The sequence below is a fragment of the Pterocles gutturalis genome, unplaced genomic scaffold (assembly GCF_000699245.1).
Source record: "Pterocles gutturalis isolate BGI_N339 unplaced genomic scaffold, ASM69924v1 scaffold19678, whole genome shotgun sequence".
Classification (NCBI taxonomy): domain Eukaryota; kingdom Metazoa; phylum Chordata; class Aves; order Pterocliformes; family Pteroclidae; genus Pterocles; species Pterocles gutturalis.
Genome location: NW_010120950.1, coordinates 63,890 through 90,148, shown reverse-complemented (window position 1 = coordinate 90,148; position 26,259 = coordinate 63,890). Strand labels below are relative to the sequence as shown.

General features: G+C 40.0%; 1 protein-coding gene across 1 annotated transcript in view; it reads left to right on the top strand.

Moving 5' to 3' along the window:
- DACH2 (dachshund family transcription factor 2) overlaps positions 1-26,259 on the top strand; it is a 138,351-nt gene that overhangs the window by 86,524 nt on the left and 25,568 nt on the right. Inside the window, exons 6-7 of the mRNA XM_010077088.1 lie at positions 661-796; positions 2,619-2,699. Of these exons, the coding sequence (XP_010075390.1) occupies positions 661-796; positions 2,619-2,699 (217 nt within the window). The remainder of the gene's footprint in view (positions 1-660; positions 797-2,618; positions 2,700-26,259) is intronic.

Sequence of the window (26,259 nt, the reverse complement as noted above, 5' to 3'; positions counted from 1 at the left end):
CTATGGAGTTTATTTTCAAAAGCACATGGTAAATTGCCACCAAGTAGCCAGATTGCATATTCCTAATGAAAAATCTTTGAGAATAGGTTAGAAAGGCAGAAAAATTGCAACATTCCTTTGAGACAGCTTCCCCAGATTACACTGTAATAGTGCTTTTTAGTGAGGTGGGGGCAAGAGGATCTCCCTTTTTAAAAAAAGAAAGTAAAATTTCAGTTCTGAGTTTTCACAGGGAACAGCTGATTGCCAGGGATGAGGGCAACTCCAAACCTGAATTATTTATTTGAAATGTGACTCATATATGTCAGTTTTACTATCTGTAGATTGAAAGAAGTTTGTGAGAACAACATGAAGGAACATTCTTTATGTTGCTATATGTGAAAAAGTTAGAAAATAAAAAGTTAACAAAAAAAAAAAAAAAGGTGGAAAGTGCTATGTCATGACCTAAAGGATGACAAGCTATGCCCAGATCCATTGCAAGCAGAAGGTTATACTCCTTTTGCCTATAGATGACTATACTGCTCTTTCGATGTGAATTCTGTTCATTATTTATCTCGGAAAGAACATTTGTTATTGCTATTTTAGCCAACTTCATTTTTTCCTTGAACTTCAGTGAAGTTCATGAATCAAATTGCCCAGACCTTGTTTTCTTTCTGTTTCAAGGAAAGGATTCAAGACAGCCCTTCTCCAGCTCCGTCTCTAGAAGACAGCCAGCGGCCTGGGAGCCACGCGTCCTCCCATCAGAGCAGCAGCGTGTCCAGCTCGCCGTCCCAGTTGGACAACACACCGGACAGAATTGGTTAGTGCTCTGCAGCCTCACGCCCCTTTGCAGTTACCGACCTCAAGAACTTTAGAAGTTTGTTGAGGCAGATATTTATTTGCTGAGAAACTCAGGAAAGCACTCGCTAAAAAACCCAGAAAGTTCATCAGTAGATCTTTTTTTTTTAATTACGTTCATCACTGTGCAGAGCCCACCCCTCGGACTGATTCTGTGCCATTCTGTAGCCAACCATGCACAGAACATATCGCCCCTTTGCTGGTGCAGCCAACTTCTCTTGCATGCTGGAGTAAGAAAGTGCCACTGAAGGCACCTGGAATTGAAAAACAGCAAGATATCTTTATCTTCGTATTTATGTCAGGAAGTTCACAGATTATATGATGACTTTTCTGTTCCAAAAACGTCCTCATGCCGACGCATTCCCTCATCACCACGAGGCTGAGGGCTTTTGGATTTTTTTGGCCTCTCCACCAGCTTTCCCAGCCCGCGCGTTATCGACCTTGTGTTTGAAATGCTAATTCAGTCTAGAGGAAGTTGAGATCCTATTCTTGGTGCTTCCAAGAGGGATCTAGGGCAAGTCAATTAACATCTCTTCGCGTCAGGATATGTCAACACTGTTGTTTTCACAGAGACTGGAGCCCATGCGGGCCTTGCTGAGCTAGGTTTAGACTACAAAAACAGTGCAGTCCGTGTCAGTCAGTGCAGACTTCACTCCCATCAAATACCTCCTCAGCTGCTTGATGAGATTTTGCAGTTTTGGCTCTGGTCCCTGCAGCAGCACCGTGATGCTGTGTAGCGCAGTTGGCTCAACACCAACTAGTCAACAGAACCTGAACAACCTAAACAAACGCACACACAGGGCAGAGACTAGCAAAGAGATTCCCCTCAGCTTTGTCATATGGAAAGTAGGGCTAAAAATATACAGGACAAGAAATGTGGCTTCCTACAGCAACAGTGGAAAAGGGACTTTTGTCCTCACTGTAGCTTTTTAAAGCTACTGCAGCTTGTTTTATTAATAGTAGTAGCACCCACTGCAAGCTCTGGGCTCCAGAAATGGTGTTGAAAGTTTTCTAAAGGAAAATAGGTTTTATTTATGTTGAAACAAATATTTTTCTGTGTTGAAATCTAATGCTTACTGTTGTGAAGATATGTATAGATACTTTCTATCTATATGAATAGAAATACATATTTGCTTTCCCTAAAATATGGCGATGAACTTTTTAACGTGTCCTCATTGGAATAACTTTAAATTCTGCAGTTGGTTAACTGCAGAGAAGGAAATGTTTTAATCAAATAAGAACAAAGAAAATAGGCACCCTGAAATCATAAGCTTAACACCTCTCACTGATCTTGCAGGTGTTAAGTAAAGAATTTCTTTCAACACTGCAGCATATCGGCTTTTTGTTTGTCATATATCAATTTGGGTTGTTATCTGTCTGTCTGTATTTTTTATTAAGCTTGCTGCTTTACAGAAAATTACTAATACTTAATTCCTTCATTTTTTTTTCCTGAAAGGGATTACTGTGAAGTACTTTTTTAATTAGTTAATTTGAACATATCATAAGAAATCACATTTATGTTAGTGGTAATTTGGGTTCTGTCTTGGAATTTTCATTTAATCAACTTGAGCAAATTTGCTTTTGCTGCATATTGTACTTGGCTCTAAGTGCTGAACTGGGACAGGGAAATAGTTGATTATGGACAATAAAAATGATCAATTGCTTTAGAACTTATATAGTATAAATAAATGCTAAAATACCAAAATATTGACAAGAGGAAACATAATGTAGTCTTTTCCTCTTTTCTGACACTTTTTTACTAGCAGTGTTCTCTGATTTTTTAGCTATGCTGACCAACAGCAGGGAAGGAGAACTCATTGATCAAGAAACTGGGACCAGCCTAAAAAAAATACAAAAGGAGAAAGGTAAAATTACAGACTGTTTTCCATCTCAGGCATTTAATTACCCTTGTTATGTGTTTTATTCCTTTTTCTAGTATTCTGCATATGCAATGACATAATATTATAAATTTAAGAGCGCTAAGTGCCTGATTGCGATGAATGATGTATCCAGTGAATTACATGGCGTTCTTCTTAGCAAGTGTAAACAAATCAGATCTTGGCTTCTCCCTGTTTGTATAGTGTGGGGCTAATATTTTGCTTTTTGACTCAATTATTTATGAAGCTCCCAGCAAATATTTGATTAGACACATGGTATTGTTTCTTTGCCTCCGGTGGATGTGCGTACAGACTACTGCTGGTATGTAGGTGAGGGCAATAAGTCATTTTTTGTGTCTAATAATATTACATTATGTTGCAAATGAGAGGCAGCAAGGGAAGGAGTGACGTTTGGCCTGTGGTGATTGTCCTGTAGGCAGGGAAGTGCCTTCTCTGCCTGGTTCTTCCCACAGTGATTTTTGGGTGCTGGAGACAGTGAATATGTTGGCGGATGCAGGTGAGCCCTGGGGAAATGTCGGAGTGACAGAGAGCATGTGGCATTTGTGGCTGCACATGGAGGAAGAAGAGCTGTCTTGTTTCCTTGCAAATATAACAAAAAAATAAATCATATTAGTTGGCGAGAGGTTTATTCTGGCAGTACATATGGAAAGCACCGTTCAAAGTGAGTGCCGCAAAAAAAAAGAAGATGGGGTATAGTTAAAGAAGTAAAAGAAAGCTGAAGGTAAGTGAATACTGGAAAAATACTGCAAAGGCATATGCTGAGGGAGATATTAAAGTTTCAGAGTGAAAAGGATGTGAAGAGAAGGAAGTGACCAAAAGAAGAGAGAACATAAGCTAAACGTGCTTACACATCTTTACTGTAAATGTGAATATTTTATGATAAATGAAACACAAACTGATTTATAGTTTGAGGTGATTTTAGGTTATCTGTAAAAATCAGACAAACTCATACACCTTACAGGCATGCGCAAGTGATTGTGCTCTCTGTTTTTAATGTATTTTCTGAGGAGACAAAGAAAGCAGGTATAGGAAATTTTATGAGCTACTCAAGAGAATTTGGAGGCTCCATGTGCCCCGTGGTTCCAGAGCTATATAAAATCATTTGAGCAGATTCATGATTTTGTATGATCGGCTCTATTCCTTAGGCATTTGTAACTGATCCCATTATGGGTAGGAAGAGCCTGAAACTTCCTTCTTGTGTTTTATGTTTTTGTACTCAACTCTCTCTCCTCTTGAAAGGAGAAGAAGCTGTTTTCTATTCACTGGTTTCTCCAGGCATTTAAGCACTTTCCTCATGAACCCCAAAAGAGCACTTCTATGCCATTCTGAGATAATTTTCTGTCTGGATCATCATGCTTAAATCCTTCCCTCTTGACTCCTGTTGGCGTTTATGGACCAACACCAGAGGCCAAAGAGTTATCAACCATACCTTCATTCCTAATTAAAAAATTACATTCTGCAGTAACTACATAGGTGAGCATTTAATCTAAATCTGAAGGTGTAGCTGATTTTAATTTTGTTGAACTATGATGGTTTCTTGCCACATGTTTAGTCATTTTTCAGAGGAACAATTCAATGTCCTGTGGGGTTCAAAGATGCAAATCATGCAGTTATTGGTAGCAGCAGTCCTGTCACTCAGGACGGATGAAGGAAGGTACAGTTTAAGAATCAGAAAAGGCAATTCAGAATTCCCAAAAAGCATAAAAATCATTTAAACCCTACGACCTGTGAAGCCAATTCCTAGGCTCCTGTGATCCAATATTGAATGTTCCTTGTAACTTGCACAAAATCCCAAAGAACTGATGCTAACATGTTGTGTACCGTAATTCACCTTAAGATTAAAGTTGTATAGGTTTATTCATTTCCTGGTCTACATTTTTGCATAGTATTATCTTTCTTCAATTGATTATATACTTGGAAATGTGTATTATATGTGTCATTCTGCATGCACTTACAGGGTTTTTTTTAGGATGAACTTAGTGTTCAGAGGCTCTCCTGCCTCAGAAAAAAGTGCTTCAAAATCATGAGACATTTTAAATAATTATTTTAAAGATGGAATAATGTTTCTGTTTTTTTACTTTGTCTGCACAGGTTAAGCTTTTCTCTGAAAACATGAGAATGAGAAATTATTTCTTTTTGTCAAGTAAAGATGGAATTTTCAAGTAATCTCACAGGTCCAGAACTGAAACTTTTTGATGACATTATAATGGGACAAATGCTGAGATTTTAAAGGCACCAACATTGTCTATCTAACAATTCCAACCTGATTTTGCATTGGGTAGTGTGCCAGACCTATATGACAGTTCCTGTAGGAATCTCTGTTTTCTAGGATACAAGCACCCTATAATGGGTGACACCAGTGGGACAGAGCCAGGACTCTGCTTGGGAACATCCCCAGCCTGTGTGTGCTGCGCCTTTCTGCCACTCCGTATGAGTGTTGGTATTCCTCTGTGATTTGTCTCACTCCCATAGAGATTCCTTATTCTAACGCTATTATTATTCTCTTCTGAATAATTATTTTGGGCTCTGGTGCACCTCAGATATGTAGAATGTTTGTCACAGTCAAATGCGGACAGTCGCTGGAGAGTGGGATCTGTGCTGGGTTGCTCAGCAAAAAATACCCGTGTAATTGGTACACAGAACAAGCTTTGCTTTTCAAAACCTGCCGTTACTTTTACCAAGGCAAAAATATATTTACCATGGAAAAGCTTTTCAAAGTTATTAAGAAGGAATGTAGTTAAAATAAAAGTATCAACATTTATTAAGTATGACAAGTAAGCGGTTTATACAACCGTGGCAAACATATGTTTTCACATCTGTTTTGAGTAATATCATCATGATTTTAAAAATGATTTATAGCTCTGCAGGCCGTAAAATGCCAGCTTTGCTGTAAGTTGGAAGTTTTCAAACAACAAAGAAATTATTGAAGGCATATATTGAACATGTTTTTGTGTTATACACTTTGATATAACTTTGCAAATCTGAGCACTCTGTAGCAATTAAGACACCAACAAATGAAAATTAAGTAACTAAAACTTAGAAGTACTACTTATGTGAAATTTTAGCATAAAACCCAATCAAAGTTATTGTAATTATTGTAGGCAAATACTGTGATATCCCTCAGGATACACAGGTTTTGTTTTCCATGTCCCATTTTAAGTGATCTCAGCACCAGACAAAAATGTGCCACGTTGTTCTCATCAAAGTAATTTCAAGGTAATAAGGGCTGAAGAGAATATAGCTTAACAGTTTCTCTTTAAAAGACAGTTAATATGAGGTTGTTCCAATAATGTTGAGCTGTTTGCATATGTTGGTGGGGCAGAATTTAGAGAATTAGTGGCTGTCTTGGTGCAGAGGCTTTAGAGTCCACTTACAGACCATACCTCCATACCTTAAGCTTTTTGAAGGAGAAATGCCATTAAATCTCAATTACTCTGCATCCTTTCATCATGTTTTTAGGATGTATGGTCAGGCTTAACATTAGAGGACAACAAAGTCAAACATCTTTATAGGTCTGCAGTTTTATTTTTTTATACAAAATACGTTCTTGTATTTTTGTCAAACGTCTTTAACCATTATGGTGCGCAGGCACTTTGCCTGCGTGTCCATATCAGGGTGTAAGTGAAAACCATATGAAGAGTTAATATGTACTTTATTTTGAAATAGCTAGAGAAAGGAAATGGAGTTAGAAAATTCCCCCACAGAACATAGCCCCATATGTTTACAGAAACATAAACACAAGTTCTTCCTAATTTTGCTTACTCGCTCTGTCTGGTTTTCAGCAGTTACGTTTTACCTGCACAACTGCTCACAGAAACTAAATTATAAAGTCATCTGCTTCAGTATGTATCTTTGAAAAAAATCTCTCTTGTATGGGAAAGGATTGTGGTTGACACAGCCCCATACAGGCTTTATAGAAACCTCGGTGTGAACGCTGGCATTAGGAGGGCTAAACGAGCCAGAAGAGAGTTTGGCCATGCCTTCCCGTCGGGTTTAAACGCTGGTATGATTATTCTGTTTGACTGTATCTGACAACAAATATTTCAAACTCTGCATATAGGATGGAGTCATCAAAGGCACTATCCCAACTCTAGCCACAGAAATCAGTGGGAATTTCCGTGATGTCTGCAGTGCACTCCACCTTGTGTGAACCAGAGGCAAAATCCCTAGGAACATGTCATAAATGAGCAGTGTCTTCAGACTGAGTCATTGGTCAGTCAGTCTTTGGGTAGAAATAAAGATTGTGTTTGTTGAGAAAGTGATTTGCTCTGAATTTCCCCGCGCTGCTCGGTGATGATGCTGCCCTGCTTTAGCCCAGTGCTCGGCATCTTCTGAGCACAAGTCTGGACTCAGGGGCTATGTCTCATGTTTCCAGCAGACGGTAGTCTCCAGAACCAGGCATCTGGCACCTGTGTCTTCTCGTTTCATTACAGAACACCTTTCCCTTTATTACTTCAAGGAAATGGGAATTTTGCGTCATTGCTGTCATCTGAGTGAAATATTTTCAGATGGCCAGAGACTAGGGTAATGAAAGAACAACTGCATTTATTTATCGTATTTCATTAGCGGAAAAGAGGTTTTATGCTGTTTAAATTAATCATTGCCAGAGGACTGGGTTACTCCCGATGTGAGGGGCAGAGAACGAGCAGGTGCAGAACACCTGAAACAGCAACGGGCCCGGTGCCGGGGGTGTCCTCCAGGGAGAGGACTTTTCCAGCAATTTGTCTGAAAGCATCCAGATGGAGAGTGCAGGGAGTAAGAGAGAGAAGTAAGAGTAGGAAGCTGTACCACGCGGCGTGTATACAAAGTGTACGATAGGTGCCAACACTTCAAATGTTCCCCATGCTGTTGCTTTGACGTATCGATACTTGCACGTTAAAGATATGGTGAGGAGAAAAAAGCAAATTTCTTCATGAATCTCCTCTTGAGATACATGAAAAACTCCACAAATTGGAAGTGAAGTCACGTTCCTTTTGGTATCTAAGTGTGTATACTAGCCAGGGGTCATTTCATAAGCGGCGGATGCAATCGTACATGGGTTTAAAGGTTGCAAGGGTTTCTGTTTCCAAAAACCTTAAGTGACATGCGCAGCGCGAATGGAAAATTCAGAGATATTTTTACATTTTCTGTCCTCTGAGAATACTGAAAGATAAGAGGCACAGTGCTCTATTCTGGGTAAAGGCTTTTTCCACAGGTTTTTTTTTGCTGTTGTTAAATTTAACTTGCAAGTGAACTGACAACTGTTAAAATGGTGGCCTAAGAGTAGATGTGATCTTTCATCAGTCAATCAATCCAAAAAAACCCCCCCTGAAACCCACGAAACTAAGGCAAACTCTTATTAACACTTAGATTCACAATATATGTAAGTAGAAAGCAATGACAGAGCTTCCATTTTTAAAGTGTCCAGACTCATCGCTACGATTGTGTGTTTAACCATTGCGCAAGCCTTTATAAATACAAGGGCAGTTATGCAAGAGGCATTAATGGAGTGTTCCAAGGTCTCATCTTTTACATGAAGTTTATATTAGGTCTTTATTTGCAGAGTCATTTTTAAGAATGCATTTTTTCAGAAGAGTAAAATACGTGCTTCATCATTATCTTGGCAGATGGACCAAGACAGCTTCTTACATTGATATATAATTTATTAATATGTTTTATTTATTAGATTTCAGTGACTTTATTGCTGTCTAAACACTGCAAATTATGAGTCTGTATAAACATGCTGAAATAATGAAATTTTCTTTACTGAAAAGACTTTGGACCAAATTTTTTAGTAGGGTATTCATGTAAGTCCGTGGAATAAAATGGGCAAATAAGAACAAAATAGGAAGGAAATAAGGTAGCTGCTCTCCAAAGTCAGGCTGTCTCTTCAGAGTTTACCATTTCTACTTTTCTTCAGTACTGTGAATTGAGTTTTGGGAAGGTCCATCTTATTGAGCTATATCAGATTTGAAAGGCATAAAAAGGGGAGAAAAATTGCTGATTGGCACCCAGTGACCTAAGAAAGCTTTTGGATTCAGCCCAGGAATCGTAGAGTTAGCACTTGTATTACAAGAGACCCTCTGGATTCTCTGGTTTGCAATACCTTCGATGCAAAGTCATTAACCTGAAGACTGCAGTTGGTGACATGCTTAGTGTCTATGAGTTATTTGATAAGTTTGCCTTCAGTCCTTATTAGAAGCAGTAAGATCTCAAAAGTATGCATGCTGGAAGGTCGCTGGGTGGATTTCTCATGTTATCTCATGAATCCTGGAGATCTCCGCGAACGCACTGACAGGGTTCAGCCTCCCCTGCCTCTGCTCTGAGCCAGCCGCGAGCACCAAACCTGCTCCTGAGGAACTGGGTTTGGGCATTTGTGTGCCCAAGGGTGCAACCGTGCAAACGTGTAAGGAAAGAATAGGTTCTTCTCTGTTTGAACTCCGCCAGTAAGTTTTAGACTGTCGCTGCTTGGAACTTTGTTTGTACAGACAGTATTTGTTACTCAAAAAACCATAAGGACAACCAAGACAAGCAGGACATCAAACACTTCTTCACAAAGAAACTACTCAGAAGCCAGCAATTTCTGCTTTCGGTGCAGGTGTCTGGGGTAAGAAAAGATGTTTTGAGCATACTTCATGCATTTGATTTAAGCCAGAGTAAGTGAAAAAAACTTAGATCCATAGCAAAAATTGTTGATTTTGAAAATTTTACAATATTTGTGTCTGAGGAAGACCTTCAAGAAATTCGTAGAAGCTGCACTTCATAAAATATAGGTTTCTTTTCTAAGAGTTAGTGACAGTGAGCTAGGCTGTGGAGTTTGTAGTGTAGCCCACAGACGGATGTTACGTATCGGTGAAATATTATTGAGTGACACAGTCACAGCTGTGGCCCTGGCTCCAGAACCTTTGTTTCAGTCAAGAACAGAGAGGACCAGTTGCGATTTTGATTGCAACAGCAACACATGCTCCTGCTGTCAAAGAGCCTTTCTAGAGTAGAATAGAAGGTGGTGAACTAACCTCAGATTGGAAGTGGAAAAAGATTCTCCTCTTGAAATAGATAGGTGGTCATGAAAGCAGAATGTGTTCTTCCTAATATTTCAGCTGTTGCATTGAATTACATCAATAATGTTACATGAGGTCTTGTTAGCAGAGCTGATGCGACCCGTATACTGAACCCAGAGCCACTGGGGCTGCAGAACAGAAGGAGGTCCAGACCACAGCCAGCTGAGGCAGTCATTCCAAGGAAATCAGAGTTTATGTTCAGTTGTTGGGGCAGAGGGCACCACTACAGCACTATTTACTGTGTTAGGTATTTGTTTATTGTAACCATATTTATTTCTGGGGAGGGACAGTTCTGTTAGTAGTTTTTTCATATTATCAGCTGTACTTTGGAAATTAAGCACTGTACCTGAAAGAGTGGGAGGTCACAACAGTAAGCAATCAATATAATTTCAACTATTTTTAAACAAGCACTTTATTTTGAAGAAAAATGGCCAATTTTGAATTTTTGTTGTAAAACTCCCTGCACTTTTGAATAAATTCAGTATTCATGTTGTGATGTTCTTTTAATTATTCTTATTGAAGAATTCTTCACAGCCAAAGGGACCTTGGGCATAAATTTAGAGGGCTAAAGGCAGCTGTGAGGTTGGCTGTTGGTCGTTCTCAAATGTCTCATCAATGCCTCAGCGGCCAGCATTAGGACACGAAGCGCCTTTGTAGCTTTAGTTGAAGGATCAGAGTTCTGAGAGTTCTTGAGGCATCGCTCCTATTTCCATAACTGTAGTTTGCTGAATAACTGTGAAAATCAGCTCTTAAGTGATGGAGCCACTTTTGAAAGTAGCAGTTGGACTCCTAAGTCATTTTGAAGTGTTGTTCATTTATGATGTACATGTAATGCTTAATCGTGTTCATAAGAACTGTTAAAAATGCGTAGCTTTCCCCAAAGGTTGTATGGCATATACACAGGCTCACTTCTGCGTTAACCTGTTTAACCATTAGAAGTCTGAAATTCAAGGCCAGTGAGTACAAAGCGAGAAACACAGGGATTATTCCAGTACAGAATTCCCCAGGCACACTTCTTTGGTCATGCTTGGCCGTTACATGTTGCTCTGGAAATACCTGCTGTTTTATTGTCTTCTTTTATTTTGTAGTCAATGTGACAGTAGTTTCCAAAGGAGATTTTTCTTCTAGTTGACAGAATATGACAGGCTATAACAAGTAGTTTAATAAATAAAACTCTGCTTCCAGGTGTATTTTGAGATGTTATAATCTATAAAACATTGTATGGTTTTGAATCTATTTTATCTGTCACCTGGACTGCTGTGCAATATTCGGTAGCTAGACTTGGCTGCTGTGGATTTGCTGATGTATCCTGTGGCTTATTTGTGTGAGTGTTGTCAGTGACGGGAAACAGAACTGTAAAGTTTTTAATGACAGTTCAGCAGAGTGCCTCTTCGGGTGTAGCAGAAGATGCCTTTCTGATGTAGAATATGTTGGAGGTTGGAGCATCTCTGGTCGATGCTGAGCTGGAGCAGAAAATGGAATATGTGTGTGTACATGTGTCTACTCACAGAGGTCAGAAAATACGAATTGCTCAGAAAATAACATGTTATTTATACGTCTGTAACCTTTGGAGACATTTTAGATGCTGTCAATTAGGAGATTGGCCTGTATTTATTATTGCTGTCTTTTTTTGTTGTTGTTTTAAAATCTAGAAAGTGATCATAATGAAGGTGCCCTCCAGGCAAAAGTGTGGAGAAATTCACCTATTAAAGGAGGAGTCACCAGAGCTGCTGTTTGACTTTTGACATTATTGTCATATAGCCTCCGGCATTACAGGCAGAAGGAATTTAGATGGAAAGGAGATCTTGAAATTACTCTGTAAAGAGAGAGTATATTTATATATACTGAATTTTCTTTAACTTGTGTATTTTAAGGAAAGCAGTATATTTTTGTAAAATCAACAACAGTAATAATAATAATTCAGTCGTGCCATAATCCCTTTGTTTCTTTGTATGAAGCTTTTGATATTAAAAAAAAAAACAACACACCAATATTTGAAAGCTATTCGACGAGTTCCTGAGAGATAGATTTACTGTTTCAAGATCATTCATTACTGACCTCTCTCACACATGTTGCAATCTCGGTAGAAGAAAGTCAGGCACTTCTGGATTATAGTCTTATTCGTAGTAAGAGTTCTCTCTATTATATAAGATAATTTTTCAGTACCATATTTTAGGATTAGTTTTTTGTAATCATCACTGCCTATATAGGATATGTTCAATATATGATGCATCAGGCTGGAGTTTGAATTTTCCACAACTGGCTCATATCATCAATCACATAAAATGCTGAAGCGAAGTGGTCCCGCCTATCTAACCAGTATGGTTGTCATTCTGTAATAGTTGTAGCTAAAGGACAGAATTGTTGTGGGGTTCTTCAGCAATGAGGGCTAACCTGCAAAGATGTGGGTTAATAAACTTTGGTGCTGGGTGGCTGAGGTCTCCAAGTTTGCAGTTTGTACTTTCCCTAGCCTCTGTCTCAAAGGCGGCGCGTGGTGGCTTGTGCAGAGCAGTGGGCTGGGGCCTCCCCTCCTGTGTTCGGGTAACCTTCACTGGGACTTGTCTGATGTTCAGACCTGTAAGTGGAAGTTGTGGAGGAACAGGTTTCTCTTCTATATCTCTACTAAAACATCTTTTTCCCATTTCCTCTCAAGAAAGTTTACAGCCTCAAGAAACCTCATTTATTCCTGTATCTTCCTTCCCATCTGAAAAGGAAAAATCTTTTCTCTCTATACATGAAACTGTTTATCCATCAAAATCCCATTGTAGTATGCAGGGTATTTACCCCAGAATAAAAGGGAACCCAGAAAAACAGCATGGTTAGTTTCAAGTGCAGAACAGATCATTTACTCCTTAATAAAGTTTACATACGGAAATAAAGGTGAAGACGTATAGAAAAAAAGATACCATCAGGTGCAGAGCAGCCTCTTCAGCCTCTTCCATGGGCTATTCCAGCTCCCTCTTAAAAAATGATAAAGCAAAAAAAGCCTTGTGTCTCTTGCCAAGATTTGGCCCATACCTTCACATCTGTGCGTTATTTACTCCTTAATAAAGTTTACATACGGAAATAAAGGTGAAGACGTATAGAAAAAAAGATACCATCAGGTGCAGAGCAGCCTCTTCAGCCTCTTCCATGGGCTATTCCAGCTCCCTCTTAAAAAATATGATAAAGCAAAAAAAGCCTTGTGTCTTTTGCCAAGATTTGGCCCATACCTTCACACCTGTGCGTTCAGTAGGATCAGAGAAGGTGATCTGGCCAGTTCAGGTCTCAGCCTGCAGGGACATGGGCTCGCTGGTTGTGCTGCAATGCACCGGGAACCCTAAAAAAATTCCCGCTAGCAAGGGAAGTGTCAGTGCAGCCCGGCTGCGCACAGTGCTCCAGGGCTCTCCTGGAGGGTTAATGTGCAAGAAAACTGCTTGGAGCAGGCAGCTACCTCGGGTCTTATTGTACAGCACTGCCCTGTGGAATATGGACACATCCTGGCTGATCAGGAGCTGGAGCAGAGATTTAGAACTTGTTCATCACTAAAATGAGACAGTTTGTCTAAAAAGAAAGATTGTAACAGAAGAAATACAAAAGGCAAAATAATACATATTAAACCCTGTTTGCCAGGCTGTCGAATCAATTTATAGTAATACGGGAGCGAGCAGGAAGGTAGCAGCATCTGGTAGCAATAAGTGTTTCCTTTCCTGAGTTACCAAATGAGCTATGGGAAGGTGATTAGAAATAAAATATAATGATTTCTGATAGAAATAGGTAACACTGCATGGGCTTTGAGATAAGAACTTGACAAATGGGTAAAATAAATGCAAAACTGGTTTTGAAAAGGGGAGAGATTACCATTTTCTGTGTTGTGTGCCAAGATTTGTGCATTTCAAATGTTAGCAGTTGGCTTATGTTCAGAACTGATAAATAATGATGTTTGTTGTGGAAACAATTATCCTAAAAATAATTTAAAAGGATTGTATCCCCTTCTTGTTTGCCTGTAAAGACCACATTCAATTTATATATAGACAGAAAGAGCTCCACTTGCATCTATAAAACAGTTCTTAAATCATTCTAAATTATTGATGCGCACAAAGAACTCTTTCTGCTTTTGTTTGAAGTTTTATTTCTGCGGCGTTGTGCTTTCTAATTGTACTTTCAACTGCTATGACATCTGTTATAGTTGTTTCAAAAACTTTCAATACTTTTCTTTTTTAATGATAGACAGTCTTTTCAAAGACAAACTGTCTTCATTTTGAGCGAGAAAAAATAATTAGTTGCAAAAAGATCACTGATTTGGCCGGGCAGCTCACCATTTTACTTTTTATTTGTGCAAGTTGCCGTTTTATATGATTCCAGCACCTACTCAACAGAAAGCTGGCCAAGAATTCATCTCTGCAAGCAACTCAGAAACCATAGAGCATCAGCATATGTCCTTTGCTTCCCTGAGGAAATCCAGGACTTTATTCTAGCAAAAAGAGCACCAAGAAAGTACTTCACAAACTGATAGTCGCTATATGTCTAACAGATGGAAAAGTAAGCTGCTATGCCCAACAATATAGGAAAGAAAGCTCAGCAATTGGAGATAATATTAATCCTTAAAAGTCTGCTTAGAAATCCTTTTTTAGTATAACTAGTGAGATGAATAGGTGGTGCAGCAGTAAACTGGGTTCTGATGATGTACGACATAATTGCAATCTTGTCTCTGGCATAAAAGTACAGGAGACATTTAAAGTTTCCCAGGTTAGGAATGCACAATGTAAAGACATTTCCTTGTCTTTTTTTCTAAAGAGAATATTCTTCCCCTTTAGGTAGAATAGGCTTTCAGCTTTGCAAAATTTAAGTCCAGGCCTCTGGTCCACTTGCAGTCCACCATAACTAACCTTTAGATTAGAGGTTGCCTGGAATTCATATAATAATTAATAGGACGCTAGGGGATTTAATTGACCACAAGATTAAACTATTAAAGAAAAAATTTCATCCTAATTGAGAATTGAACCCCTACCCTTTATTCACTGAGTGTCTGCTCTGCCACTTGAGTCGTGAATTGGGGGTTAATTGACTGTCTAGAATCTCCCAAGGAGCAATTATTTCATATAATGGTGCTAACACGTACTGTACTGAGGCCAGTTTTAACAGCATCCTTTTTTTTCCACTGGCTTTAGAGAGATTTCTTGAGGACAGCAAGAAAAGATGCTGGTTGTAGGGGAGGGAAGAAGGATGTAAACGAAAAAGGACTTGGGGTTTTCCTTCAAGTGCAATTGATAAAGATCAAAAATCAGACAAGATATTGATGTGAATTTGCAGTTGGAATGAGACATCACCAATTTTGTGTTGATAAATCCCCTAATCTCCGTGTCCTGTGGGTCACACTCAGATCCCAGCACTCTGCCCTGCTTCTGCTAAGAGTCAGTAGGAGTGGCCTGCAGGAAGATCTCGCATCGTTTCGATGGCATTTTGGGGTTTTGAACTCCACTGCATGCATCTCAGTTTCGTTGGACAGATGATGAATTCGTTTCAGTCTATGAACCATGTTTTGCTCTCCAGGTTCAATCTTTATGGCTGCCCTCTGTGCCAGTGTCACACTGCGTGGGACAGGCGGCAGGGGTTCATTCCCCAGGGGCACAGCAGCACCCTTCGCTCGCAGCCCTGCTCATCCGGGCAGCTGTGACACTGAAGACATAGTAGGGAATAAGAGATGGCTCTGCAGTGACTTGACTCGAGCAGTCCTGGACCAAAGAGAGACTGTTTGAGATCATTAGTCGCTTAAAAAACCTCGATGCTGCTTGGGCTGGACCAGCATTCATCTGCTGCAGCATGGAGCAGGCTGTGAAAACTAGTGTAGTGCTGCCCCTTCCTTGGCACCACCGTTTGTTTCTCCTGTGCCGTTAATGTATCCATATTTTGGGAGAATATTACTCCTGAGCCTGTGCATCAGGACTGAATGAGTATCTGAAATCTTACCTTGGTGTAAGTGGTGCCAATCAGGTATGGTGTGATTGCTCTTAATTTTTTTTTTCCCCTCTCTCTAACACTGTCTTATTTGTATCTACTTTTTATTCTCCCTGTTCCCTATTTGATTTTTTTTTTAGTATTCAATTTTACTGCATATTTAAGTGGTTTCTGTTTTTCAGTGTTTGTGGAATAGAAATTCATTGATAAAAGTTCAAATTTGTGGTGAAATTACAATTCTCAGCTCAAGTTGATATAAAGACAGGCTTAGGAATAGCCTGTAAGTAATTTTAAATAAACGACTATGAAATCATAAAAAGAAGGGGATAGATATACTTAAATTTTTAACATTTTGTATTTATTTTCTTACATGGTAATTAATAAAATTCAGTACTTCATAGTAGATTTTCCTACTTCATTAGTGCAAATTTGCAGAACTTTTCTAATTACTATTCTCCTTTGAAGAATAAATAATAGAGATAATATCAAAACTTCTTAACTAAAGACTTAGCTATGGATACAGTTTGTAATTTTTATACTGAAGTATATTCTGGTTTTTAAAGGGTGCTGTCTTCAGAAATACTTGAGGAAACTGTCAGAATTTAGGAGAAACGATTGTTGTGTGGAATTACCAAAGATAAAGGAAATGCAGAAGAGTTTACCTTCTTAGACTTTCGTTCTGACAGTTAATTTTAAGTCCTATGGGCAAGAAGGACTGACTGTAGACAATTCATACTTAAAAATATGTCAAATCAGTGTATGCTTAGTGAAGTCTGACAAGAGGTCTGGAAAGGACTAGCACCCCATAGCATTAAGCAGTTTAAATCCATTTTCTGAGCAGATTGAACCACGTTCCCGTCTAAGAGGGGCTTTTGCAATGTTACCAGTAGTTCACCAGACATCTAGTAGGCAACAAACCTGGGCTATACGTTGCTCTGCTCTGGGGTATGGCGAAAGCCAGCGCTGTGCCAGTGTGGTGTGTGAGTCCCCATGGAACGGAGGTGGCCCCAGCCCATCCCGTACCCTTGTGCTCGCATGCGAGGTCACAGAGGTGTGACGAGTGGGTCACTCGGGTGGACGGGACTGACTTCTCCCGGAGCTCCTCGTGGCAGGGTGATAGATTGTGTTCACAGCTTGGCTTCTGTTTCACATGAAAACATATGTGCTTGTATGGCTTTTGCTTTTGCATTCTGGTGCAGTCCGGACGCTTCTGTTTCACATGAAAACATATGTGCTCGTATGGCTTTGCTTTTGCATTCTGGTGCAATCCGGACCACCAGCCAGTGAACGATTGCAGACCCTTTGGTTTCTGCTAGGGAGCGTAAAGCAGCGCGGTCCATCACACACAAGGGCAAGATGACATGAGCATGAAAGCAGCGGTAGAAAGCCCAGGTGCCTCCGTTACACTGCGCTGAAGAGTTATTATTTTAAAGTTGACTTGTAGAGATACACACGTGCTCTGTAACCTGCTTTATCTGCAAAGGAGATTTGGAAGATACTCTTGTTTGGTGTTACAGAAATATCAGTAACATAATCTCTTGGATTTTTCAGGTTTTGCTGGAGGTGTTTTAGAAGGCTGGCAGTGTGGAGAGTGGGGGTGGCACGGGTTGTCTTCCGCTGGAGAAACAGTGTTTGAGACTGAAAAAATTGTTCCTCTTGTTTCACATTAGAGGTGAGCAGGTAAAATAGATATAACATCTACAAAAGAAAGAGGAGTTTACAGTGTAATTCAGATTTGAGTTGGGTTTTACAGTCACTCGTTTTCATCTGTTCAGTGACATCCTGAAGTAAAGACAGAGGAAACAAGATCTGATGTTTCTGACATGAAAAATAAGCACAGTGTTTTCTGCAGCATGAGGAATAGTTGTCCCAGGTCCCATAATAACAGTCTGGGCTATCAAAAGCTGCCACCATCTGTGGAGGATGATGCTCTGGTGAAGAAATAGAGTAGGAAAGAACAGCATTTCCCATTGCTTCTGCCTTGGGAAGGAAAACCTGGACACGTTCACAGTATGAACTAAGTGACAAAAGCAGTGTTTTACACTCTGAGTGTGATTCCTTTACTGTTCTCACCTAGTCCTAACTTCTCCCCTTTAAATATAATTCTGTTCCACAGTGTTCTCCGCCTCCTGTTTTCTAAAACTCGCACATGTCCCCACTCCACATAGACCGTCCTTCTTCAGTTCCTCTCTCTATCCGTGTCTTACACTGCCAGTTCACACTCGATCCAGCACCCAGCTTGCCTGCCTCCTTTTCTCTCTTTTTATCTCTTTTTTTCTATCAGAAACAAATCCATATATTGACCCAGAAATCTTCAAGGTCAGAAACCTGTTCGGTTTTGGTGTTTATTTATTTATTCTTTTTAAATATGTACCACACCCCAAAAAATCTTAATGCTGTTAAAGACTTCCAAGTAAGCTAGATAAATGTAATGGACCTTCTGTAATATTGGAGTCTGCAGTTGGTTCAGATCAACAAAAAATCCAAAAGGCATCACATAGATTGGCTACGTGAAAAATAGAAACTGCTGCTCTCAGAAATTCTGATTTTTTTCCAGTACAGACCCATGGTTCCCAGCCCTGCTGTACAGCTGTTTGTTTACATGCCTTGGCTCGATAGTTGTGATTTTTCATACCACATGTGCAGGTCCAGCGTGTACCCAAAGGTGGTGCCTCGTCACTGCTCTCACAGGAGTCAGTCCTGGCCTTGGCAGCCAGGTGAGGTACCTCCGTGCAGCCATCCCTTTCTCAAGTAGCTTATTGGTAATCGCTCTGCAAAGTCACGTCTCGCGTGAAGCCCCTTGGTGAAGGCCACTGCACCTTGACACTGAATCAAGGTGTCTTATGGCGTGGTAGAAACCGTGGATCAAATTCTCTTCTCATGTGACTTTGAAGTAACTGCTTGGGGTAAGTGGAAGCTGTCTGTGTTGGTTCCTGGTAAGGTCAGAAGCTGTACATCAAAGGTATCCAGCGTTGCTCAAGGAGTACTTTAAATTCCGTTGTAATTATGGTCCGTTCATTCCCCTTTGGAGGCTTGCCTTTAGCTGGGCATGGTCTGGCAAGCTTCTCAGGCAGTTAACGAGAAAATAAAAACCCCAACAGCCCCCTCCCCGCGCTGCCGTAAAGAGATCTATTCGAAGGTTGTGTGGAGCTGTGGCAAGCCGTCGTTCTGCTCCTCGCATGCCCTTGCGTGCGGCATTAGCCTTCACCTTCCTTTCGCTGGTGCTGGAGGAGGTAACCGATAGTGATCGGCGTGGCTTCCTGGGCATGCTGCATTCACATTTTTATTGTGATGTTATCAGGACATATGTTTGTGGAAAGAAGATAGATATATGTCTGTGTTTAGCCTCAGAATATAAACTCTGTAGAAATAGTATATGACCTGCATGAAACTGCAAATAAGGGTGCCATGGTGTGCAGGAGCTGGGCCCAGCTTTGCTTGCAAATCAGCCTGATGATGAGGCTGCAAAAGTTGCATTTTCACTGCTTTCACATACTGAATTTATTAGCTTCTTGAAATTGATTTTGGATGCCTTTCATTTGCCATTGGGCTGAAGTCAAAAGCAAAACGATGATATACCACGTTTTGCTCACTCATCTTTTTATTGCCCAACTATTGTTATTGAGTAAAAGACACTCAGCGTGGCTCCCAAAGGAGACAGAAAGCACATTTCATTTTCTTTTTAATTGACGGTAGTTTAACTGAATGCAGGTCCTGCAGTCCTCAACTTCAATATCCAGGTGGCAGCTACAGAGGGGTGGAGGGGACGGGGACTGGGATTCCGTTTAGATCAGGGCTGAGCGCCGAAGCCAGAAGGGCTGTCAAACTGGGTCCTGTTTTATTTGCTTGGAAGGAACGGTGCAAAGTTAATATCGATGCGGTGCTATGAAAGCATTCAAGTAGTTATCTCGGGGAAGGTAATGTGAACTCAGCAGTATCATTGCTTTGATCTTTGGTTAAAGTCTTACAAAACTAGATTGCCGTTTGATTGACAACCTTGTCAGAGAGGGAATGAAGACTGACACTCCAATATTGAAAACGCAGCGTTTACAAAACTTTGAGCCCAAGTTTTCTCATGACACTGCTGCTTTTGTGGAAGACTGAATTTCACATTTATTTTTAAATAAGTGTATACCTTGCTGTGTGCAGCTGAAACTTAGGATTTTGGACTGCTGGCTCACAAACACTTACTGCCCTCATATTCGATGCTGATGTGTTTATGGCAGCAGTACTGATATCACGTGTTTGAAGAAGTAGGAGTTACTGTTTGAAGGCTTTGGTGGTGTTTATCACAACTCAATCCCAAATAGTGATCAGTCCGAGGTGGGTGATCGACACAGAGGTGGCAGGCTCCAGCTCCATTTGGGGAGTGTCTGGCACTTTCTGAGTGGGTCCCATACAAGGGTTAAAGGGTTTCCACCATATAGTCCTGTCTTGAAGGGTTGGCTTCAGCTATTGCTTATTCCTCGAATTGTCCTCTTAACACCCTCGAATGAATAGAAGCTACTCAAGGGAGGGTTCATTTGTGGAGGAGACTTCTTTCCTGCCAGTAAGCTGCTGAGCTGCCAGCGCTCTCCCAGTCACACCTTTCTAAGGAGTTTTAAGTGTCCCGATTTTGAAGTCTACCTTACCTTCTCCTCCACTCTGTCCATCAGCGGCTGCTCTCTAAAGTGTACGTTTCCACACTTCCTTCAATTTCTTCTTTAAATTGAACAAGATAATATATTTTGTTCCACTGCAAAAAAGGGCCTTAACTCCCACTCCCATTTTTGTGTTAAATGACATCAACTTCTGTGATTTAAGTAATGTGTAAGAATGAACCAGGTTGTGTCTATTTCCTCATCAAAATACCTTAAGCAAGGAAGTATCTACCCAAAATAATAATAATCCTATATCACCCAGAGGTGTTAGTGAAGAGACTCTGTTTATATGCTGCTGTTTAAAAATAGGCACCAAAAGATTTTCACTGGAGGGGCTGATGAGCTGTGCTATAGGGCGTGGGAACGACTTAAATTGGCTTCACTGCCAAAGCCAGTGTTTTCTGAGACTGCATCATCAGCTTTTCCTGACCTTCTCATTCTCAATTTTCTTCACTATTGCTAAATTCTGAGTGCAGTTCTTTCCTTACCTCTTAGGTCATATATGTCTTATATGAATATATGTGTGTGTGTATATAGCACCAAGTATCTATAGAAATATGTATAAACACTTGAACACTGGTATGTGTGTAATACAGGATTATATTTTTATCTGCTAACGTCTCCTTTATGAAAAACTATTAATTGAAAGCCAAGATTAAAGCCACTTTCATCAGCAGTGCAGCTTTGCTGAATAAGCCTTACATTTGGCCATATTTTCAAAGTGGACATGTATAAGTCACGAGAATAATTACCATTTCATCATTTGAAGTCTGCGAATGAGTGATTCCAGAATGAAAAGCATATGTAGCTATGCTGATTATGCAGAATAAATTATTTTCAAACCTCAGATTGATATCAGTGTATTTTTTTATTGTGTGGAAAATGCATGTCCACAAAAAAAATAATGATTACCTAGGTTTTGCTGTAAACATTTTTAGAATATATATCTGAAATTCCTTTTGGAAATGTCTACAATCTGCTTCTACATCGTAACACATATGGTAAGAAAATAGTGCTTGTAAGCCAGTGACTGTTTTTAAACGTCTTCCAAAATTGCACTGAATAATAGCTTGTGTACAAAAAATGGTATTTTGTATAACAAGCAGTTTAACATTTTCTAAGCTATGACAAATTTCTCCTGAGATAATTTTTAGTGTAATAATAGGATTAGTTTAACTGTCCCTAATTTTTTTTTTACGTACGTAGGCACTGCTGGTATATTAGGAATGCTTCTGAGTCATTCTAGTTCTGTCTTACTCCTTTCTTTAGTCTTTGGAGGCCTCTGTGGACATCAAGGTTGTTGCTGTTGAAGGCTTTGTTCTGTTGTGTCTGTTTTTTCCTTCCTCTCACTGGCATGTACGTGTGCGTACATGACACATAACGTAGATATTTAGGAACCAATTCTGTTGCTATGACTTTGATAAAGCATTTCTGGAGTTTGCTGTATTTCGATTAAAGATTTACAGCTCTCCTTTTGCCTCAAACCTCATTTTTAAAGGCCAGGAGAGGAAAAAAAAAAAAAACCCGGATCATAAACATGTTAAGTGAAATATCCATAGTACCTTCAGTTAATGGTATTTCCTTAAAGCAGATAAGTTACTGAGCCCCCCTTTAAAACAGGAGTGTTAATTTACTGTTTCCTTTCATCTGGTGAAATAATTACTTTTCTTTTTTGCCTTCAATAGTTTGTTCTGGTCGTTAACATTTCTGTAAAATTAAGTTTGAAAGGTGCTTTGAATGTTCAGATAGACTGCAGTGCACATTTGACTGTTAAAATCAACCCACTTAAGGCAGAACTAATGTGTAACACTCGCAGCCATTTGAAGTAGTTCACTGCCCGGTTTAATGGTGCTGCCAAGGGCAATGGTCACATTACTTGCTATTATATTGGGGGGGTTTGTTATGCTGGCAATAAAGACAATCCATGATATTTCTGAAAACATTGGCTTAGATCTTAAAGACATCATTTTTCTACTAACAAGCGAGAAACTGTAATTTCTTGGGGAGCTGTGGGCGAGAGACACTCACCCCTGCTCTCGGCCACGTACGCCATTTAGGAGTCATTGTCGTCGCATGCTCCAACGTTAGTGTTTAACGACTCTTCCTGCAAGCTCTGGTGGAAAAGACATAATAAAACCGTACAGAAACCATGGTGATGGTCAACTGCACTGGGGGAAGTGATCTTATACAATGGGAGTTGGGTTTTTCATTTTCTATGGTACCAGGACAGTTTTAAGACCTCTGCACTGGGAGGTGAGGAGCCACCCTGGCCTGACGGGAACGTGGTGCAGGAGGAGAGAGAGGCATGGTGTGGAGACAGCTTGGCTCCTGCGTTGTGAACCAGCTCCGTTGTGGTCATAGCCCGACCAGTCACTTCTGTTTCATTGCATTTTTTTGTGGATTTTGCTGATTTAGTTCTACGAAAGTGGATGTCTCCATCATGCACCGTTTGCAGTATGAAAATGCTCCTCCAACCTTCCCAATGGCCAAATTCTCTTTAAACCATTCTGCTACTAACACTTCCTCAATCGGGGGATTTTAGAGTGTAGGTTGAATAAGATTATTTATGGGAATCTTCAGGCAAATAGTACAGAAGAAAATTTAACTGGATCTTTGTGTAGTGGAGTTGATGGAAACCTTGCTCAAGTCTTCAGCATTGAAGTCTGATGGGAACGGGGTGGTGTAGGACTGCCCCAAGTAACCAACAACTGGATGGGTGGATTCAGCATATACATCACATCTGTGCCCATGTGAGGTCACCAATTTATACCAAAATGGCAGCTTTTTCTTCTTCAATAAGCAGGAGCAGAGAGAGAATTTAAAGATTAAACAATACAGCTTCTCAACCAGAAAAAAAAAATGATATATATTTACTAAATAGTGAGTAAAGTTTTCCCCTTGGCTAGTCTAGTGCAATTTTACAAGCTTCAACAATGCTGAATGGATGTTATTGAGAAGTGGATTTGGCGTGTTCTTTTTATGCTTTTAATAAATACCCAAGGGAAAGGCAATTGCTCAAGGAAAATGAAATACAAATAAATATAGAATTTATTCTCAGTAGGCATTCTGGGGAACTTGGAGCTTGCATTTTATGCCATGGGTTTTTTCCTGGTACTTGCAAGCAAAACTGAAATATTCATATAAGCTGTCAGTTCTCTAAAGCAAATTCATCCTTTTTAAAAAATAAAACTAAATATAGATTCAGTGGATAGAACAGAAAAAATGTGAAACATAACAAATGACATTTCTGCTCCAAAGTACATCATTGTAATGGACCATATTATTCTGGACTGTGGATACAAATGATTTTTTTTTTTTTTCCCCACAAAATCCTGTAACAATTCTTGAGTCACAATCATGCACAAAACGTCATTTGTAATTAGAGCAGTTTGCCGTTTTCATCTGCTTCGTGCTTAGTTCTCGTTTGATTGATAATCCACGGACTTCAAGCTAATGAAGTTTCTTCATCCTGCACTTAATAGAAGTCACCAGTTTTTACAACCTAAATTTCAGGACAACATTGGCATTTTTCACTTGAAGGGAAAAAAAAAATAAATTAGTTCCTTCACAGTGCATTTTTTCGCATATATTCCTGGGGTGCCCCAGAGAAATACCGTCAGTGGAGAACGTTTATTGGTATAAAGAATTTGGACCTTGGATTTCATTTCAGATTAATCATTGCCCAGACTTTCAAATAGTCCTTCAAAAAAATCTAATTCCCCAAGTCGTGTCTTATGGAGGGTCAGAGGCACCTTTTTTTTGGATCCATACTTATTTTGACTGCCAATTACTGAATTTTCTGTATTATTATAATTTCTGACATTCTGACTTTGAAAAAAAAATTTAGTTGCATGGTCTTATAATTGTCAGTTTAAACAAAACATTTAAAGAGACCTTTTATGGTTCTAGACTGCATATCCTTTGTCAGAAGCAATGCAGATTGATCTTAACTCAGTATTTACTACTGGAGAGCATAAAGCCAGACTTCCTACATCGCAAAAGCAAGAACATATTTTACTGTTCGAGGACCACTGAGTGGCAGAGGTTCCACAGTACCTGAACAGAGACTGGCTCCCGAAAAACATCTGTTTTATTTCATTTCTTAGAAGATACATGGGAAAATACTTTTCAGGTAGGGTTCATGCTTCATTAATGTTTTGTTCCACTGCTTGTTTTTCATCATCTACAGGCGTGCATGTTTGCATTCACCGCCCAGAAGCAGCTCCATCGCTCGCTGCGGCACCGCGGGTTGCAGTAGCGTTTGTGGAAACTTCAGAGCTCGAACGGCAGCGTGCACAGCATCAGTACCTTTCAGAAATTGACAAAACTAGCTGATTAAATCTGATTTTAAATACCGCTTTCAGTCTAGAACCCTGCCTTTTTAATAATCAGTTAAGCCATTGTTTCATTGTGTTTATTCAGCGCGTGTAAAGCGCTGCTTGACATGTATTAGACCTCACATGGCGGTACACAGCTGTAGCCCATCCAGCATTTTCCGAATGAGTTTGCACAAGGAATAAAAGATTGCCATCTGAGCAACACTGGAGGGAGAGGAGAGCAGACAAAAGGCCGTTAAGCGCTGCAAAAAAAGAAAAGACCCTGTTGAGAGAGAAATTTCGGAGCAAATGCCTCAATTTCACAGGGAGATACTGTAGCAGGCAACGTGCATTGATTTTAGCACATGAAGTACGTTGGGGTTGGGAGTCATTAAGCTTCATTCTGTGCACTGTCGTGAATGGGTATGTCAGCTACTCTCTCCAGTAACGCACTGCTGCAGAGCAAGGAGGTGGAATAAACCCCAGTGAAAATATCACGTGCCCCGCAAAGAGAGTAAACTGGTTTTAAAAGGAAAATGCCTGGGTTGCTAAAAGCTGTAAGTCACTGTAGTAATAATCAAAACCTAAACATATTTAAAGGATTTTATGCTTACAGAGTTTTTAACATGACTTACAAACATCAATAAGGTCATGCTCCTGGCTGACCTGCTGGAAATCCCCCAGAAGGGCAGATGCACTAACAGAGTGCAGAGCTGTATTTCCATCGTTTGGAACAAAATACATAGGCAACTGCTTGATACTTTCCAGTATTCACTTTTTTACTGAATATCAGCAAGGTATTTTTGGTTTTGGTCCCAGCTGGTTCTTCAGCGTTTGGCTTTGCAGCGGGAGGGTGCTTGAGATGGCGCATTTTTCTCTCCCCTCTGTTTTTCCTGCACTCCAAGCATCAGCCGCCGAGTCTGGAAGCCATGGAAAGTGGCATGTCCCTGAAATTGGATTTTTCAGCCTCCAACCAAATCCAAGGCTGGTTTGAAATCGGTTTGTGAATGTGTGAGAGGTGTGGAGCACTGGGTTTCTGTGTAACTTGTTTTGGTTTGTGTTTTGTCTTCAGTTGAGAAGCATGTAAGTCCAAGAGATTTATCCAAAAATCTGTTTAGTGATTTTATTTAGTAATGATGACACCAGTGGTATTTTTCGTTTGCTGTAAAGTGTACTAGAAGTTATAGTGATCTAGAGACAAAAGGTTGATGAAGTTTCTCATAATTTTCCTCGAGTACATAGGCATGGCTGAAGAAAAAAAAAAAAAATCTTAATTGCTCAGTTCTCCAGCTTTTGTGCTTTGCCTTCAGGAGGTACTAGGCTGTTACTGGTGAAACTCGAGGTGGTCACTAGAGAGGTGCTAAGGTGGGAGGGGGTAGCCCAGCATCCTGCCACCCTTGCAGCCAGACACTGCGCCCAGGCTGACCTGAAGGGAGAACCCAGTAGATTAATGTCAGATAGCTGCTGCTCCCTGCACAAAGTTGTCCTCTTTCTTCCCTTTCCCCTGTATTCGATCTTTTAAAAGAGCTCAGGGTAAGCGACAGCAGTAGACTTAACAGTTATGAGGTTGCAAAGTGGTGGATGTGGACCGCTT